This window comes from Anser brachyrhynchus (genome assembly GCF_964034855.1).
Source record: "Anser brachyrhynchus genome assembly, chromosome: 5".
Lineage (NCBI taxonomy): Eukaryota > Metazoa > Chordata > Aves > Anseriformes > Anatidae > Anser > Anser brachyrhynchus.
This window is the reverse complement of record NC_137699.1, coordinates 28891340-28908544: the sequence shown is the minus strand read 5'-3', so window position 1 is coordinate 28908544 and position 17205 is coordinate 28891340. Positions and strand designations below refer to the sequence as shown.

Here is a 17205-nt window from a genome sequence, read left to right as displayed (position 1 = left end):
CCAAGCTATGCTTACCATAGCCTTTCTCTCACATCTGCATCTCAGTTCCCTTTGCGCCTCCTTAGCCCTACCATGTTTATTTCTCAATTGAAACAGAGCGGCTGTTTGTATTTAGCTTGTTGCAGAGTTTGTGGGAAAGAACCCCTATTGTTGTAGGATGTGCCATAGGTCGAAGCCAAGGGTAGTCACCAGCACAGGTCAAGGATCCCAGAGACTTGAGTCCTCAGGGCTTCCAGGCTTCTTGCACACCCTAGAAATGTGGGTACTCTGGCTGGAAGCCCATGTACAGTTGTGCAGACCATTGTGGGCAGCACCAGGCTTGTCCGTAAGATGAACTTGCAGATTGCACAGCAGAGAGTTGTGCAGGAGTTTTGTCTTCCTAGTGAAGATGGCAGGTGTTTTGCAGATACATAGCTCAAAACCTGGAAGGGCTTGCTGGTTGGTAAGATAGTTTGCTCTGACTTTTATAGACCTTAGTAACTTGTCATCTTGTCTGGACTGTGTTTTTGTGACATTCATTTTCCTCTGCTCTGGACCTGTGCCTATGGACTCCTGTTGTCACTGTTGCTGTGGAGACACTCCGCTTCTGTGGTATTTCTGGGTTTGCCTTTACAGTGACCATGGAAAATAAGGGAGGTTTGTTATCGCCATCTTACAGATGGAATACGTGGTTTCTCCACGGAAACTCGTGACAGCCAGGATATGAGCCGGTGATACAGTTCTGGATGAGTATTCATCCTCTGGGAGGGCAGTGGGGCTGCAGGGCTGTGCTCTGCTTGTTCTTAGCCCAGGAGGTCAGAGCAGTATTGGCATGCTGTCCCTAGGTTTGGCCTCTTGGGCGTGCTCTTGGGAGCATCTCCAAAACACGTGCCTATCCTTTGGTCTTCTAGTTCTGTGCCAGATCAGGCAGAACACCTCAACCACTGCAGGTGTTTGTGTTTGCCTTACCCCATTTACCCCAGCTTAAAGTTGTAACGTTAGGAAGACTTTGGAACAATTTGCAGCTTGCATTCAGGGGCATCGCAGAAACGATTCTTTACAGGGTTTGCTATTTAAGAGCTAAATGTAAGAGATGAATGGCTTGATGTAACTTCCATGCAAAACTTTCCCTCATTTTACTCAGCTTTTCCCACAGGAGCAACCTTAGGGTGTTGCTGTCCCTGAGTACTGTTTGTTTAGCACAAGAACAGATGTAAAGTTATTTTGTGCCCTTATTAAAATGACTAATATATCCAGCGTCTGATTCAGTAGTCCATATCTGTACAGGACTTTTTATAACTAGAGGCTGGACCTGAAGCCAGAAGTCTCCTGCCTTAGGAGAAGACAGCTCCTGCTGTCATCTGGATCTTGGACAGACATTTGGATTCTTCCGGGAGTCTAGAGCGTGCGTCAAACCCAACTTCACTGCTCTGATCCCTTTTTCTTTTTCTTTTCTGGTTCTGGTCTCCTTGGCACTAGTTGGCCTTTTCCTCTCCTTCCACTGGATTTCTCTTTTTGATCTCTGCTCCTGCATCAGCTGTGACTGTACCCTCACAGCACTTACAGATCATTTGCAAGTAAAAGGCTCTGTGACCAATGATCTCCAGGGCCTCGTTATTCAGTATTGACTCATAGCAGTTATCCTGCTCGGGAGTAGGCTGCGAGGAGCATTTTTGTGGCAAGCCATGATTTAGTTCTGTCTAAACTGTGATTCTGACCTCCCCTGCCAAACCTTCCTGCCTCTCCTTTGTCCTGGTGCCCATGCAACTACATGGTGAACCTATGTGGGTTTCTTTACATCACCCACAAGATCTGGCTTTTAATAGGTCATCTCAGTGACTTTGCTTTTGACAGCCAAGAGGGGTCTTTCTCAGGATGCTCTGGTGGCATTTGATGTAGATGAAAACTAACTGGCTGCTGAAGGTACACGTGGTACATGGCTGTGAAAAGGGGTAGGAGGAAAAGAGTCTGCTTTGAGACTGGCAGTGAGATGGGCACTCGGGCCTGTGCTTTGATGCAAGCTCGGGCCATGCAAGTGTGATCATGAATGCTCCCCACCCAGCCCAGCACCTGCTGTGCCCCCAGACTGAGCCCAGGCCACTCTGGTGTCATCAGGAGATGTGGGCCTGCAGCAGGGCTTCTGCCCAGGCTGTCTAAGCTGGGTACACAGTAAATTGCACATCAGCTGTAAAAACGGACCTTTGCTTTGAACAGGATGGCAGTAGCTCTGTCCATTGAAGGGATTATGTGCCTTCCTGAGCGTGAATTTTAAGGTCGTACATTGAGACTTTCAGGAAACACCATGCCACAGCAAAGCAGGAAATCAAAGCCAATGAGGCAGTCATAACACTGCGCCAAGAAAATGAGCTGTAAATGCCTCAGGCAGGCGGGACTGATCTAGGAAGTTTTCCAAGTGGCTTTTCTACCATAAGGGAAAAATACAGTCCAGCGGCAGCTTGGGGGTACTCGCTAGGGCAGCACCTCCTCACCTCGAGGCAACTTGCTCCATCTCTGGGTGTCCACCAGGCAGCAGAGTCTTGTGTGAAAGGTCTGTAGCCCAGCCGCAGCTCCCTATATACATTAGACAGAAGGCATTGGGCACTAATGTCCTGTAGTGGTTGACTTTTTTATTATTTTTTTTTATGGTGTGTGTTTAAAAAATAAGTTCCAGAAAGAATCTAAGAATCTCAGTGGGGGACTCTCAGGTCAACTAGCTTAAGCCTTGTGAAACTTTGCGCTCAACCAGAGTTAAAGCCAGCAAAAATGTTTCCATGGCATTTCTCTAGCATTCGTCAAATGAAGGTCCCTCTGTGCTGCTTACAAGCCAAGCTTTGCAGCTTTGTCCCAGTGGATGAGAACCAGAGTGGAAGAGGGCTTCCTAAACAGAGTATGCGTGTGGGACACATTGTGTGTCCACATTAAATGGAGGGTGAGCTAAGCAAAAGGAATAAGCTATGAGGATTAAGAGCGGCTTTTTTCAGCCATATCTGACATTAACAATCCAAGAGGATTCTAAACATCTTTGTTTAGCTGGTCTATTGGATTGAAGCAGCTGTGGTAATACAACGGATCTGTGTAAACCTAGAGCAAGGAAGGGTCTAGCCAGCTGCAGCTTCTGAATAGTTCTTCATCTGTCTACTTCTACATCTCTCTCTCTTCTGACATCGCAGGAGCTTTCTTTTGCTGTAATAGATTCCATACTAGGGTCAAATGCTCCAGGGATTTAACAGATTGAATAGGTCAAGTATTTGTCCCCAAGACTTTTATATTTGCACCTCTAATCTGCATAGAAACTAACTGCTTCCTTAGACAGATGTAGCTCAGTTCAACATAAAGATAACTTTGGATGAACTGATCCCTCTTCTCACCTGTGTAAGTGAAAGGAGAAATAATGCATAAAGATTTCAGTGATTGTAGAAGACACAGCTGAGCAAAACACTGAACCACCAAGCAGAGCAACCGTGCATCTGACAGCAGAAAGAGGCGAAAAATAAGGTCTCTCCATGTCAGTGAGTGACACATAGCATTATATTTGCCCCCTGCCTGCTCACAATTAGGAAGCTGAGATGTATGCATGCCCCCGTCATCAATGCCAGCAATCTGTCTTAAATCTGGCTGGACCATCCCTAGCAACATGCTTTGTGCAGACACAGTCATGGAAGCTTGTCCTGCTGCACCTGACATTTTGTTAGGATAAACAGAATACTCAGCAGCCTTTATTTTATGTCACCTTGTCTTTAATTCCCAAACCTAACACCATCCTGCCGGTTGCTCCTCCTCTGCAACTGCTTTGCTCCATGGGGTAGCCAGGTGCAGTGTTACGGACAACTCAGAAATAGCTGCGGTGCACAACGGTTTCTGCTTCTAACTACCCAGGTCAGAGGTGGAAAAGTAAGCTTGGTCCTTTTTCTGTTTTTCAAAACGAATTTGTGAATTCAAAATTGCCATTTTAAAAGCCACATCTATGTAGCAAGCCAGTCTTACTCGTAAGAACTGAATATTTGTCAAGCCTTTAATTGGCTGTCGAACAAGTGGATGAGAGTACTGTAATTTTTACATATTTTGTTTGTGGTATTTGGTACAATAATAGGAGCTGGGTGGAAGCATACTCACTGGTGCAAGAAATTTCCTTCCAGTGGCTGCAGACGCCTTGTCAGCTTTAGCCAGCAGTGATCCACCCCCAAGTTGAATGTAAATCACATTAATAGCATGTACTTGCTGCTGCTGCTCAGACCACAGCTGCTGCTGGTGGAGAAAGTGCAGAGAATGTTTGCAGAGGTCCTGCCTAGGAAGAGCGCTGAGAAAGCACAGTTAGGCTGAAGATACAGCTTGGCTATTAGCCTTTTATACCATACCACTCTCACATTATTGAGCGTCGCTTGTATCAGAGGGAACAAACATAGCATCTTTAATTAAACAAGCATTGGGCTGTTCCAGCTTTGCAGTGCTACGTTCAACTTTTTAACAATTTCTGTGGGGTCTCTTTCTTGTCGTCACCAGGAAGCAGAAGGCTTCATGCAAACGTGATTTTTGCTTTTGCTTCTTGGCCATATTCCACTGTACTAGAAAGAGACTGGCACCAGCTGAAGGGCACTGAAGGAATCCTAAGGGAAAAGGAGGTTGTGATTGGGGAATGCAGAGACGGAAAAGTGAGTGAGTTAGGGCCAAAGAGCATGTGGCTCTTTCTGAACAAGCTGATGGCTTTTGTAACCAGGTTGCCAGGAGAAGTTTTTTTGCTCTAGAAATTAAAAAATGTTTGCCTGCTTCTAACAAAGGATAACAGTTTTGTCAACTCTATTTAAAAGAAGAAAAAAAAAAAAAAAGGAAGGCAAGGACTGGGGATGGTATGGTAGATTAAATCTGCATCCCAGGATGGATCACTCGCTAATCTCACTGACATCAGTATCTGCTTGGTAGGTGGTGAATTTTCTCTTTGTCAAGAAAAAATAAAGTGATTTGTAGAGATGAAGTGGTGGAAATATTTTGGGCTTCTTCCAGAACAGCTTTGATTTGGTGCAGTGCCAAGGAAGAATCTGACATGGGGGCAGGGAGCAGACATCTTCCTTTTAAATTGAATAAGGCAAAGAAGAGGACTAGGGGAGAAAGGATACTTTCCACCTTAACTCCACCAGCTAACTATAAAAAGGGGAATTTGAGAACGTGACTAGAGCATAGTACTGAGTTCTGATGCCACATTAGCAACTTAACACCATCTGGTTTTATGTAGTATCTTGACCTTTATTTCCAATTAAAATCCATGGAACAGTAATATTAATTACCTGTTTCAGCTCACTGATTGATTTATTAGTGTTCATAAACCATTTCCAACGTTAAAGTATTGCCATCAGATTTTAATCTAGTCCATTAAAATAAAGAGCTAAATTTATTTTCAGATCTTAAGTATACCCTAGGGTCCTTCTGCCAACTGCTGTGGTTTTTACAGGCATTGCTTTTTTGTGGTTGTTTTTTTTCTATTTTTTTTTCTTTTTAAATCCCCACGAAGATCTATGACATGAACAAAGCATGCTGAAAACATGGATGCTTTCTTTAATGTTTCAGCTATGGTATCTCGGGTATCTTTAACAATAGTAAGGATTTGCCTTTACATTGATTGCAGTGCTTCACAGGAGGATGGAGAATGCAATTTGATAAAACCGTCAGCAGGCAAACAGTTCTTTTCATGCCAGAAACAGTAACCATAGTTCTTTTGTACTGCAATGAAAAGTTTGTTGGCTATTTAATTCTGAGCAAACTGATGTCCCCCTCAAGCTGTAAGTGCAGAAGGGAGTGGACACAGGTGTGCTGGAGCAGAACAAGCTGGCATGTCTAGTTTTATATCTTTTCAACTTGTAAATTCCTAATGCAGATGTACGACAAAGCACAGCAGAGGTTATGCTTACAGTGGAAGCTGCACCACGAGTACCACTGAATCCCAAGCCAGGCAGCTGGGTTGGATGGACAGCGTTTTTGAAGCAGCATGTTTGGGCTACATGTTACTTGTCTGGTGGTTTTGAAGGCAGGGAGGTTCACATTTTGATAATTTCTCATAGGTGGAAAAACTTTTTTTAACGGCTTAACCAGAAAAATTCCAGTATTGTTACTTTTGCGACAGAATCCAGATGGGTGGCAGTTGCCTGTACTGCAGATTTGTCCTTGCCCCAGAGCGCAATGTGTTTCTGCAGGGCAGCTTTATGCAAGCAGTGGCACATAGGTGTCTACAGTCGCAGAAAAATGGTTTCTGGCAATATGGTTAGGACTTGAGTTGTTCTAGCCCAAACAGTAGGTTAATTCTAACCCTTTTCTTACTGAAAATACCTCTGTAACTTGTCAGTTATTTGTGAAACATCCTTCTGCCGTTCAGGAAACCACCAGAGAATGACTAGAAAAAACAGATAGGTTATTTTCACCATCCAGAAAAAAAAAAAAAAGGCTGTAAATTTTATAACCTGAATATGTAGTCCGTGCAGAATTTTTGCAGGTGCTGAGGATCAGTGTTTGAGACCCATCTGCTTGCAATTTGGACTGTTTGGTGCTCTTCTGCATGCAGTGGAAACCCCTTTCTGGTCTAGCATCTTCCCAGCGCCTCCCCCCAGAATCTACATCCCTTGTCCCAAACAGACCATACGTCACATGTGCAAGTGGTTGCTTTTTAAAACCTCCCAGTTGTTGACCCTTGCTGATTTATATTGCAGAGTCCAGTGAGCAATAAAGCACAATCTGTTTGACATCTTAGTTTATGTTACGCTCTGCTCAAGCTGATCAGCATGAGTCTTAGCATTCCTCTTCAAGCATGATGCATGTACTTTGAGGAATGCTCTTTTGTGTCTTTTGGCAATTACATGACTGAAGGAATTGCTGCACAGGCAGTCTGGGGCATTTAGGCTTGTTTGAAATTAAAATGCCGATGTTTCTTGGTTTTCTTGGTTTTATTTTGTTCACACTACACAACCAGCTGCCAGGACTCATGTGCATTGGGAAGTCTCCCTGGTTATTCTGGTATAATTTCCCTGGGGCAGTTACATAGGTGTGACTCGTAGTAGATATACCAGAGTAAGGCAGGAAGGCTTTACTTTTTCCCAGTTTGGGTTATATGGCTTATGAGTGATAGAAATTAAACTTGAACAATGTGGTTTTAGGTCCCTGCGGTGAATTACACTGATCTATATTGGTCCTTGTTCCTGTGTCACTATCTGTGCTTCTCTCAGTGGTATAATGCAAGAGAACCTCTATAATTAGTGGGAACTACTGTGCAAGACTGTGCTGCACCAGCAGAGCATCTGGGGAGGCAGAGAACTGCTTTTAGCTGGAATTACAGTTTCCCCCATCTGCAAAATGGAGGGCTTCCTGATGTACCTGTTTTACTGGGATTTGCACTTGCAACTTAATGCCTTCTATTCCATTTCTTTCTCCTTTTTTTTTTTTTTCCTAGAAATTGTGGATGGCAACGTTAAAATGACTCTTGGAATGATCTGGACCATCATCCTTCGTTTTGCCATTCAGGATATCTCAGTTGAAGGTAAATCTCAGTTCTTTCAAGCCACAGTTGAGCAGCAAACAAATGGGGTGGCCACATGGCTTTGCCACTTAAAAGGCCCAGAATGTGCTTGTAGATGAGTCACTGGAAGATCCCAGGGAGCTACTATTCCCAAGCTGCCCTATGGTCTTATTGACTTTTCTGTCAAGGTTCAGATATGCTGAGAAGACTTTTCACCTCATCTTCTTGTAAGAGAATTTAAGAGCAGCTCAAAAAGATGGCTAAGCAGGAAAGTCAACTTTGATGTTGGAATCTATTGTGTTTCTTGCAGGCTGATTCAAGGACTAGCACTGAAAATGAGTGTTTCTTCTGCAAGTCCTACAAAAATCTCCTCTCTAATCACAAAATGCCATCTCTTTATTACAGAACCTCTTTAAGAAAATAACAATATCAAAATCATTCCAGTACACTCTTCAAAGAAGGAATTTTATGACAAAGGAAGTTAAATAAAGTGCAATTCAGTGCTGCCTCTACTAAAGAGGAGTTGGTCATGTTTTACCAGCATGTGCTCCAGAGACTCTTGCTTTCTGCAAAAGTGGGTTAATTGGTGTGCATTCTTTCTTTCTTTAGAGACATCTGCTAAAGAAGGACTTTTGTTATGGTGTCAGAGGAAGACAGCCCCCTACAAAAATGTTAACATCCAAAACTTCCATATCAGGTGAGTCACAGGCAAGAACTTAGCTTTACAATCCGTGTTATTTTCAGATGTCTTTATGCTATATTTAAAAATTTTCCTGACACATCTACATTTCCATAGGAAACTATGTTACATGGTAGCATAGTCCAGAGAGATACGTAGGAAATTAAAGGCAGAGGTTATAAGAGGATACAAGTACCAACATCCCAGTTCTTCATTCTGGTTACAAGTGCTGCTTTTGAGAGGCTGGAGAACTTTTCATGGAGCATGAGGTCCTCTGAGAGAAGCGTATATGACAAAGGATAAGCAAGACACCTTCCACTCTGTGAAAACTCAGAATACCTTAGAAGAAATGAAGTAAGGGCTTTTTAAACCCTTATTTCACCAGAAACTTTGTTGTACAGCAGAGTTAGGATGGGATGAAAGGTTTTGTTGCTCTGCTTTTAATATTTGTAAACTGACAGGCATTCTACTGAAGATAATCTGTAGTAGTGCTTTTGCAGCACATCTCAGAGAACTGTATGAACCTGATAAATGTAAAGCTTTTTTTTTTTTTTTTGAGGGCTGAAGTTCTGTCCATGTTAACCAGTACTGTAGTGGACCTAGCTATGGGCTTTGCTTAAGACTGAGTGCAGAAGTGCCTTTGAGAACACCAAGTGCATCAGTGCTTCACGTCCCAGATTAGTTGATGAAGTCTTTAGATTTGATAAATTGTAGGAAACGATTATGCTAATTGGAATGAAGAATTATGGTTCCACTTCTGCTTGTACGTCCAGAGCAGTCTGGGAAGTGAAGCATTAGCTTGTTTAATGTTGGTTATAGCCACCAACATTTGTTCCCTTCCTGCTCAATCTGTCTCTTCCCTAAGGCATGCACTTGTATATACACCTTTTTTTAACCCTGAGCTCTGCACCTGTTCTTGCATGCTCTCCAGGACAGGAAAAATTCAGCACAGAAAACTGGTGTGAAGGAGGTGGCAATACAAAGGGCAAGTCCTAATTGCAGTGTATTTTTTTTAGGGCTTGAAAGGAATCCTTCCCAGCACTTACAGAGGCGCTGCTGGTTAGAAACTAAATCCTCATTAATCATCCTCCTGTTTTGGTGCCTTCTCTCATGTTCATACTGTGTCTCTCCCTGGCTGAGCACTGTTCATTGTGCTCTCTTTTGTCTCTCTTACAGTTGGAAGGATGGCCTTGGTTTCTGCGCTTTAATTCACAGACACCGTCCAGAGCTCATCGACTATGGGAAGCTACGAAAGGTACAACTCAATTTGTTTGTCATACCAAATGCTTGGGTCCATGGAGGTAAAGAGGGAGAAGAATTAGCTTGATAAACAGATAACTGGACAACTTCAACACAAGCTGGCAGTTGCAGGGCTAGGGGGAAGGAAGGAGGGGATGAATCAGTACATTCAGGCTTCTTAGTGAAGCGTGAACTTAATGAGCTGCCTGCTTGACTTTCCTTGCTTTCAGACTGCCTTATACGAGCCGCACGTGCCCCAGTCCCAGCTAATGAGCAAAAACTGGCAAATTCACTAACACCAAATGTAAGGCTAATTCTGTACTAATGTCACAGACTAGTGACTCAGATCAGACTTAACATTTCTGGGAAGAGCTGGATGGAAACCGGTTACCTGGTAATCAAGTGTAAAAGCTCAAGTGAGGTGGGTGTTGTGCCCTTACTGGATGCTTGCCACGTGCTTCCAGCTCAGCACTGAGCCATCCGCATACTGGACATCTCCTAGCATGTAGATGTCAAATACCAGAAAAGCATTTGCCATAACACTTAAGTTTTATTTTAAAAATTGCCACTGGCAACATGGCATCTAGCTGCTCCAAAGTTTGCCTCCTGTGTGTCTTGGAAACAAGACTGCTACATGGATGATGAGAGAGCGTGATCAGCGCTTTGTGTTGCCAGCAGTGTTCTGACCCAGCCGGGTGACAGAAGAGCAAGCTGGATTCGCATCCTATTTGCAATCCCACCACCTGCTTAGATCCTGTTTACATATATCTGTGTATACAACCAGAGTGAAGTGTCACCAAGAGCATTATTTGTGTACTGTTACCGGGGCTAATATATTAGAAGTTTGACCATCTGATCTCATGGGCTGGCTGTTAGAAAGATGCTAGCTAGAAAAATAAGCGTAGAATCCCATCACTAATAGATCTGGGCTCTTGAATTACTGTGCAAATGGACAATATGTAAATGAGTTAATCAAATTAGCTGCTTTCTTGAGGCAGTGACTTGTACAATGCCTGATCTGCTTTTCAGTAACCTTTTAGATCTCTGTCTTGCAGAGCAGTCAATTATATTATCTGAGCAGTTTTGGTGTCTGGAGTCAGCATATGATGAATAAACAGTGGGGATAGACTCTACCAGTTTACATAAACAGCAGCAATAAAAAATGGAATTATTGGAGCTAACTACATTTTCAGTGTCTGATCTTGGGAAAATAAAAGCAGCTAAACCCAACAGGGTAAATGCTACAATGCTCTCCGTTACCAACAAAGTCCTAAGCCAAGCCCAAACAAAACTAGAGTAAGGGAAAGAAAAGGAAAGTTATTTGGTCACTTTGCCTGCAGGCCTTATAAGGTGAAGGAGAGGGTGATTGTTCTAGCCAAAATCAATATTAATGGAAAGGAATTTGTCCTCCTTGGAGTATGGTTAAAAGCAACCAGTTCCTTTTGTGTTCCCCTTGACATTGATCACATCCTTCATCGGGTTCCCTCTGCCTTCCTGCAGTCTTCTGACCCTTACTGTATCATTTTTATTTTTGTTCTGCCTTGATTGCTTTAAAGGCATGAGATAAATGCATGTTTGATTACTCTACAGAACTCAAGTCTTGAGCAAATAGCTGGGAAGAACTTAGCTCAGAGCCTAGCCTTTAGCTCTGATTGCAGTTGATGTGTGCTGAAGTTGCCTTTTTTACACTAGATCTTTCAAACCCATCTGTATAATGTACAAACATGGCACCTTCCTAAATACAGTATTTGCCTGCACAATTTCTGCACCCTTCTCCTCAAAACCAAGCAAACGAGCAAACCCCAGCACTTTGAATCTGCCCTGGCTCTGCAGGGGATTTATGTTGCAGAGAAAGACATGAGGAGGGCTGCTGAGATCAGCCATTGCAGCAGAGGATTGGTTAAAGGTCCACCTCCAGGTATCTTCCATCCCTAGGGATTGATTAGCTCACACACCTCAGCTGCGTGTGCCTTTGGTGATGTTGTGTGTTTGTATACACACACACACACAAATATATGAGAGAGAGAAGTGAACATCAGCAGTCCAAGATGATAAGAGGTCTGCATTATACCTCCTGTTTGAGCAGCATTCTCATGCAGTTTTAGTATTTTCTGCTCCTTCGTAAAGGCTGTGTCTGTGCTACATACCGTGTGTTGGCAGTGTATGGTAGCAAAATGTAGGCAGTGTAGCTGTGTGTCTGCTTCCCAAAAAGTTAGAAAGTTCTTTTATCAGCACGGTTGTTCTTGGTTCCTGGCTCTTTTTTCTTTAGCTATAGTAGTAGAGTGAGCACAATTATTTTCTGCTGACATGCAGTGCCTAGCTGAAGGTGCTTGTATTGACCAGGCCCTGAAATGAAAGGTTCAGGTCAACCCAGTTGGGTGTCAGTAATTCCCTGACACCACAACAACTTATGTGGTTAGATGGCTTTTATTCAGTGCAGGTCTGTCTGCTGTTGTTCTGGTCAATGTAGGTAAGATCTTCAGCTCATGGCCTGCACGTGAGGGATAAGCAGAAGATGGGGCTTCCCGTCCTGCTTATACCCCCATCCAGAGCTCAACTGTGAACCACATCTAAGATATTTTCATCCAGTACAGTGGTTGATAGCTCAAACACCCCCTCATGTACTGCAGCCCATATAGAAGTGTCATCTGTGCGCTGCTGTTGGAGGCATTTCTTACAGATATTCCTGAAAACATGAATTGTACTAATTGGATTTTTTTTCCCAGTGTCTCCAACTCTGGCAGATATAGGAAGTGCTTGCTCTCTCTTGATTTTCCTCCATCCCCTTTCCTGATTGCTAGTTAATAGAAGATTTTTTCATGTCACACTGCAATAATTGCCATGGCAACCTTGTGTGCTGCAAGGGCTTGGGACTAGCTGGAGGAGGAGAGATGACTCCCTGTGTGAGTTAGGGTTGTGGTGGAAAAGGAGGAGCTGTGGTCGTCTTTAGACAGCAAAAACAAAGAATGTGCCAGGTAGGCATCTGTTTAGAGCAGGTGTGCTGCCTGCCACTTTTAAAACAACATGATTGTTACGTGGAAAAAAACTATAGCTTTCCTGGTTGTTGGCCCCGCCAGAGCTCACAAGTTACTGCTTTTCTTAGGTGTCTCTATTTCTGTGCTCATGTAAGCAGGCTGGGAACTGAGGCACCTCTGGAGACCCTCGTCTCTGTCAGTGGTGGTCTGGGGTGTGTGTCTGAGCCATGGAGGGAAGGGACAAGTCACTTGGCTTTTGTTTGCTCTGCTGCCTTTGGGTCCCTAAAGCATGACTGCACCTGTGGTGCTGGAGTGCTGCTTTGCGAGGCCTGGAGTCGCCAGGACAGTCTTCACTTACTTTTCCCTCTTCACGAGGAGTCAACTGAAATGAGGAATATGAAGCAATGATTAGCTGGTGTACTAGGGGCTGGAACTGCAAGCAGTGGTGTTTGGAGGAATTTATAGGGTCTTAAGGCCCTGTTGAGGCCGCCGGGGAACCCTCTGCCTTGCAATCAAGAAGCACCACCTTTGTGGTAAGCAGCTCCACTGTCCGTGAGGGGTGAAGCTTTTCCCACAGGGAACAAGGCCTTGCTCAGGTTTATCTCTCTGTTCACCTCCAGGCTAGTCTTGGGCTTAGATAGCTTGCTTTCGGTAGCGTTATCTTTAGCTTCATTCCCCAAGAGACGATGTGATCACACATCTTTGTTACATACGAAATAGAAGTCAGCTGGCTTCATCTAGGTAAGCCTTCGGTTTCCCACACGTTAAGACTTCCAGCCCTTCCTTTGGGAGTGCCCAAGACCAGTAAGTTTTCCCATCAGGAAACCTCTCCCAGCTTTCAGCTTACGAATTCCTTTTAACCTTGGGCAGCACTGCTTCTGGCGTTGTTACTCGCAGACTGATAGGAAAGCTATCTGCAGCAAGTTTGCACCTCCCTTTCCTCCAGGAGCGGCTGACCGCTCCTCCGGCAGCTCTGGCAGACAGGGCTGTGCTGGGGAAGGGTCTGGGTTAATAATACTAGGCTCTCTCGGGGCAGAGGGTGTTAGTGATGTCGTGGTATTCATGGTCAGCATGGGTTGAAATTAAAAGTACATGGTGGTGATGTTTCTACAGAAGGAGAAAACGGCACGTGGGCTAGGTGAAAATTTCACTCAAGTGAAAGAAAGGCTGTTACGCTTCCTTCCTCTAAGGGTAAATGGAGGTGAGGTCCTGTCTACATGTAGCTAGTCTCAGCCCCACAAATAAGGCTTTTGGTTACTCTTTGGGTTCATTGTGGTTTCTGCACAGCAGGTACCAGAGACAAGCAGGCTGAAGTTGAACTGGTGCCAGTGTCTGTAAGTCCATTGCACAGGGTGGCTGCTTGTGGCTGGAGGATATTTAAAATCCCCTGCACCTCTGCTAAGCTCTGAAGAGGTAGATTTAGATATATCTGTTGAAGTCACCCCTGAAAGTGTACTAAATAGGGATAAAGAACTAATCGGTGCTGAGAAATGATGGCCTGTTGCCATGTGTGGCAGCCGTTCGTTTCATCACAGTGTGCCCATGCAACATTTCCTCACTTAATATTGACTTGTCCCAGTGGACTAAATACGGATTACTGGTTGGGTCTGTTTGGATGGCCTCTGTGTATGATTTACTTTGGTAGGTGAAACATTGCTGCCTGCTGGAGACATTCGTCCAAAGGAACATGATATTGTTATGGGATGCCAACCCAAAGTATACATTAATTCTTGGAGAACTGCTGCAGCAAACCTCTTCCATAATGGCTGTTTCCTAGCTTCATGAACACAGTAATCCAGGGGCTACTTGTGACCAGTGCTGTAAAGAAACCTTTCTGCATGCCTTCACCAGTCTGGCCAAGCCTGCCTGGCTTCATCTTTCATGCTTAGTGGGTTCAAAGGAGGTTGCCTATTGATTAAAGGTCAGGTACAGCTCAGTCTTCCAAGTCATTGCAATAAGTGAAGGCACATGCTCTCAAATAGGAAAGAGATAGAGCATGGATGCTAGTCCAGGAAGAAGGTGAAAAGATAAAACTTCTTTTTCCTAATATTTAAGGCGGGACGTGGTGTGTACGGCACAAATGATAGTGGAGAGACACCCTATCCTTCCTCTCTCCTGAAAGCCTCTTAGCAAACAGTGACTAAACACTAGCATTTTGTGCACAGCCCCTCCTCCAGCAGAAGCCACCTGTCTCAACAGTAGAAATAGTCATCCATGAAATTGATTGATCCTTCAGAATAAATGTCATGGATATGCAGGAATATAGGAATCAGGCTTGTATGAGGGGCTGATACTGCTTGGTAGGTGTTTTGTTGCTGATCATTACGTTTGAAAGCTGGGAGCAATTTGCAGAGGTCTTTCATTTCCAGTGACATCTGTGTTTCACATTCTCTTGTTTGGTTCTCTAAAATCTAGTTAGCTACCTTTGTGATATGACTCATGTCACACGAAACTTTGTTTAGAATTTGATTACTGTGTATTGATGTCTGTATCTGAAGTGCATCCTGCTACAGCAGAAGGTTTATACCTAGAGGAATAGAAATATACTAAGGAAATGGCAAGTCCTGTGCAGTGCTTAGGAAGAAAACCAATGCTCAGACAAAATGGGTACTTTTATATATATTTATTTTGTAGAGATTTGTTCAAACATTTCTCTTCCTCCCACTCAACTGGTGTTCAACAAACTGTACACTAGCTAAGGACAGCACCCGTTGCAGATGTTGTTACTATTTTAGTATTGCTTAGATGTTCTAACAGATACACTGCTCTGCAGTTCTTTAAAATGGAAGATGCAAACCTAATGTAGGCATGATATGTAAATGTACGATATGGCCATTTACTATCAATATGATGTGAAGCTAATGTTACTTTAAACTAAATGCAAAACAAAATGTATTACTCCTTTTTGTTGCAAGTGCATAGATTATATGTTATTATCATATCATGAGTCTCCAGGCTCTGCTTTCAAAAGGAGGCTAATTATTTCATCCTGCTACATGAGGAGTCGCACGTAATTTTGTCTGGACAGCTGAGTTACCTGAACCAAATAAAGCACAATAGCTTTGTTTTGAGAGAAATGCTGTGAACCGTGTTACGAGTTGATGCTAATGCTCTGGCTTTCTTTCTTTCCCAGGATGATCCTCTCACTAACCTAAACACAGCCTTTGATGTGGCTGAGAAATACCTGGATATCCCCAAGATGCTGGATGCCGAAGGTAAAGTAGAATGCAGGGGGTGTTAACTTGCTTTATCTCGACATTTCCCACTTCTTCTAGGTGGATTTGTATTGTGCAAGAATTCAGTAACATCTGAGTGCTCCCTCCATCATCACATACTAAGTGTGCAAGAAAAAAGTTACAATGGAATAATTAATCACGTTTTGCTTCCCTCTTCCTCCTGTGCCCCTCAGTTTTCTCAGTCTGATATGGAGATCTTAACCTGGGGTTGACTCACTGGGCAGAGATGAGTAACACCTGGCTATGTCTACAGCTGACCAAAGTGTTCCCTTTCAAGACCCAGGCTTAATGCTGAGATAACGTATGGTGTAGGACTGTGCTCCTTTTGCTCCAAATTTTTTTTCTGTGCTCTTTCTGACACTGCTGTTGACCTTCCTTTTGGGGATGCGATACCAGTATTATAAACTGCTTCTTCTTGACTACTTGGAAGTCTCGGGCATGAAGATCCCTCAGTGACGGGATCTTGAGACCAAAGCAGAAATCCATGTTTTCCAGAGATGCTTTTGCCACTGACTATGACTGCTTCCCAGAGGCCACTGGGACAGCAAGGATTACTTCTCCAAGCCTTGTCAGAACCAGCTTGGCTATAGACCAGAGACTGTAACTCTGAAGTATAAACAACAGCCTAAAATAGTTCACTGGTTCAGGGGCTGAAGCCAGCTGGTTTCAATGGTGGAAGCTGTATTTCAGGCTTGGTTTTGACAGGAGAAGCAATTAAAGGCATTTTTTTAAATAAAGGAGAGAGAGGAACCAAGGGGGAAAGTTGGAAATAGGACAATTGAACCCAGTTAACCTGTATTGGGGTAACTAGGAAGTTCATGTTCATATTCTTAGGCAGTGTTTCCCATTCCCAGGGATGAGTCTTAGTTTCCCTGCACTCACTATGTTGAGGTCACAAAGAATCATGAGGTTTCTGAAGTAGATGTGAATGCTTCCTGCCATTCTGTAGGAATAAAGCCACCCCCAAAATAAGTGGATCTAGCTTCAGATCTCAGCATAGCTAACAATGATGAAGAGGGTCACTTAAAGAGCTTCTATTGCTTTTTCTTGATCAGTCTCCTCCCTTACAGACTGGGACTAATGTGCATTCCTCTACACCATTAATTCTGATCTCTGGAGGTGTTGAGTTTCTCTTGAAACTAATGAAAGGGTCTTTTGAAATTCAAATCATCATTGTGTTGAAATGGAGGACAGGGGCACAGAAAGGAAGGAAGAAAGGATCTTTTCTGAAGAACTGCATAGAAGAATTGCAGTATGGTACATCTATAAAAGCCATATCAACCTGTTGGTAGTTTGGATTGATTCTACCCATCATTCACATTAATGCTCTCAGGATGGGGAAGCGCTCCGGTGTGAGACATGTTGACATATGGCTGCATTAGCCTGGCCAGACACTGGAAGCAGTTTTATCATGAGGGAGGGGAACCAGAAAGGGTAATCTTGGCTTCTGAGAGAGATACATTTTCTAGACAAAGCTGGGAAGCTCTTGAGAGTTGCTATGACAAGTGTATACCATAGCAGGCCTCCTGGACAGTTGTGGTTCTCCCCTTCCTTTACTTTCCTCCCATCAGTTGGTTATGCTCTTAACGTGAGGTTTTTTTT

The 17205-nt window shown here is 43.6% G+C and overlaps 1 protein-coding gene across 7 annotated transcripts in view; it reads left to right on the top strand.

Moving 5' to 3' along the window:
- ACTN1 (actinin alpha 1) overlaps positions 1-17205 on the top strand; it is an 86933-nt gene that overhangs the window by 44304 nt on the left and 25424 nt on the right. For all 7 annotated transcript variants that reach the window (XM_080595379.1, XM_080595378.1, XM_080595377.1 and 4 more), the window contains exons 4-7: positions 7409-7495; positions 8084-8171; positions 9330-9408; positions 15501-15582. In XM_080595379.1, coding sequence (XP_080451505.1) covers positions 7409-7495; positions 8084-8171; positions 9330-9408; positions 15501-15582 — 336 coding nt within the window. The remainder of the gene's footprint in view (positions 1-7408; positions 7496-8083; positions 8172-9329; positions 9409-15500; positions 15583-17205) is intronic.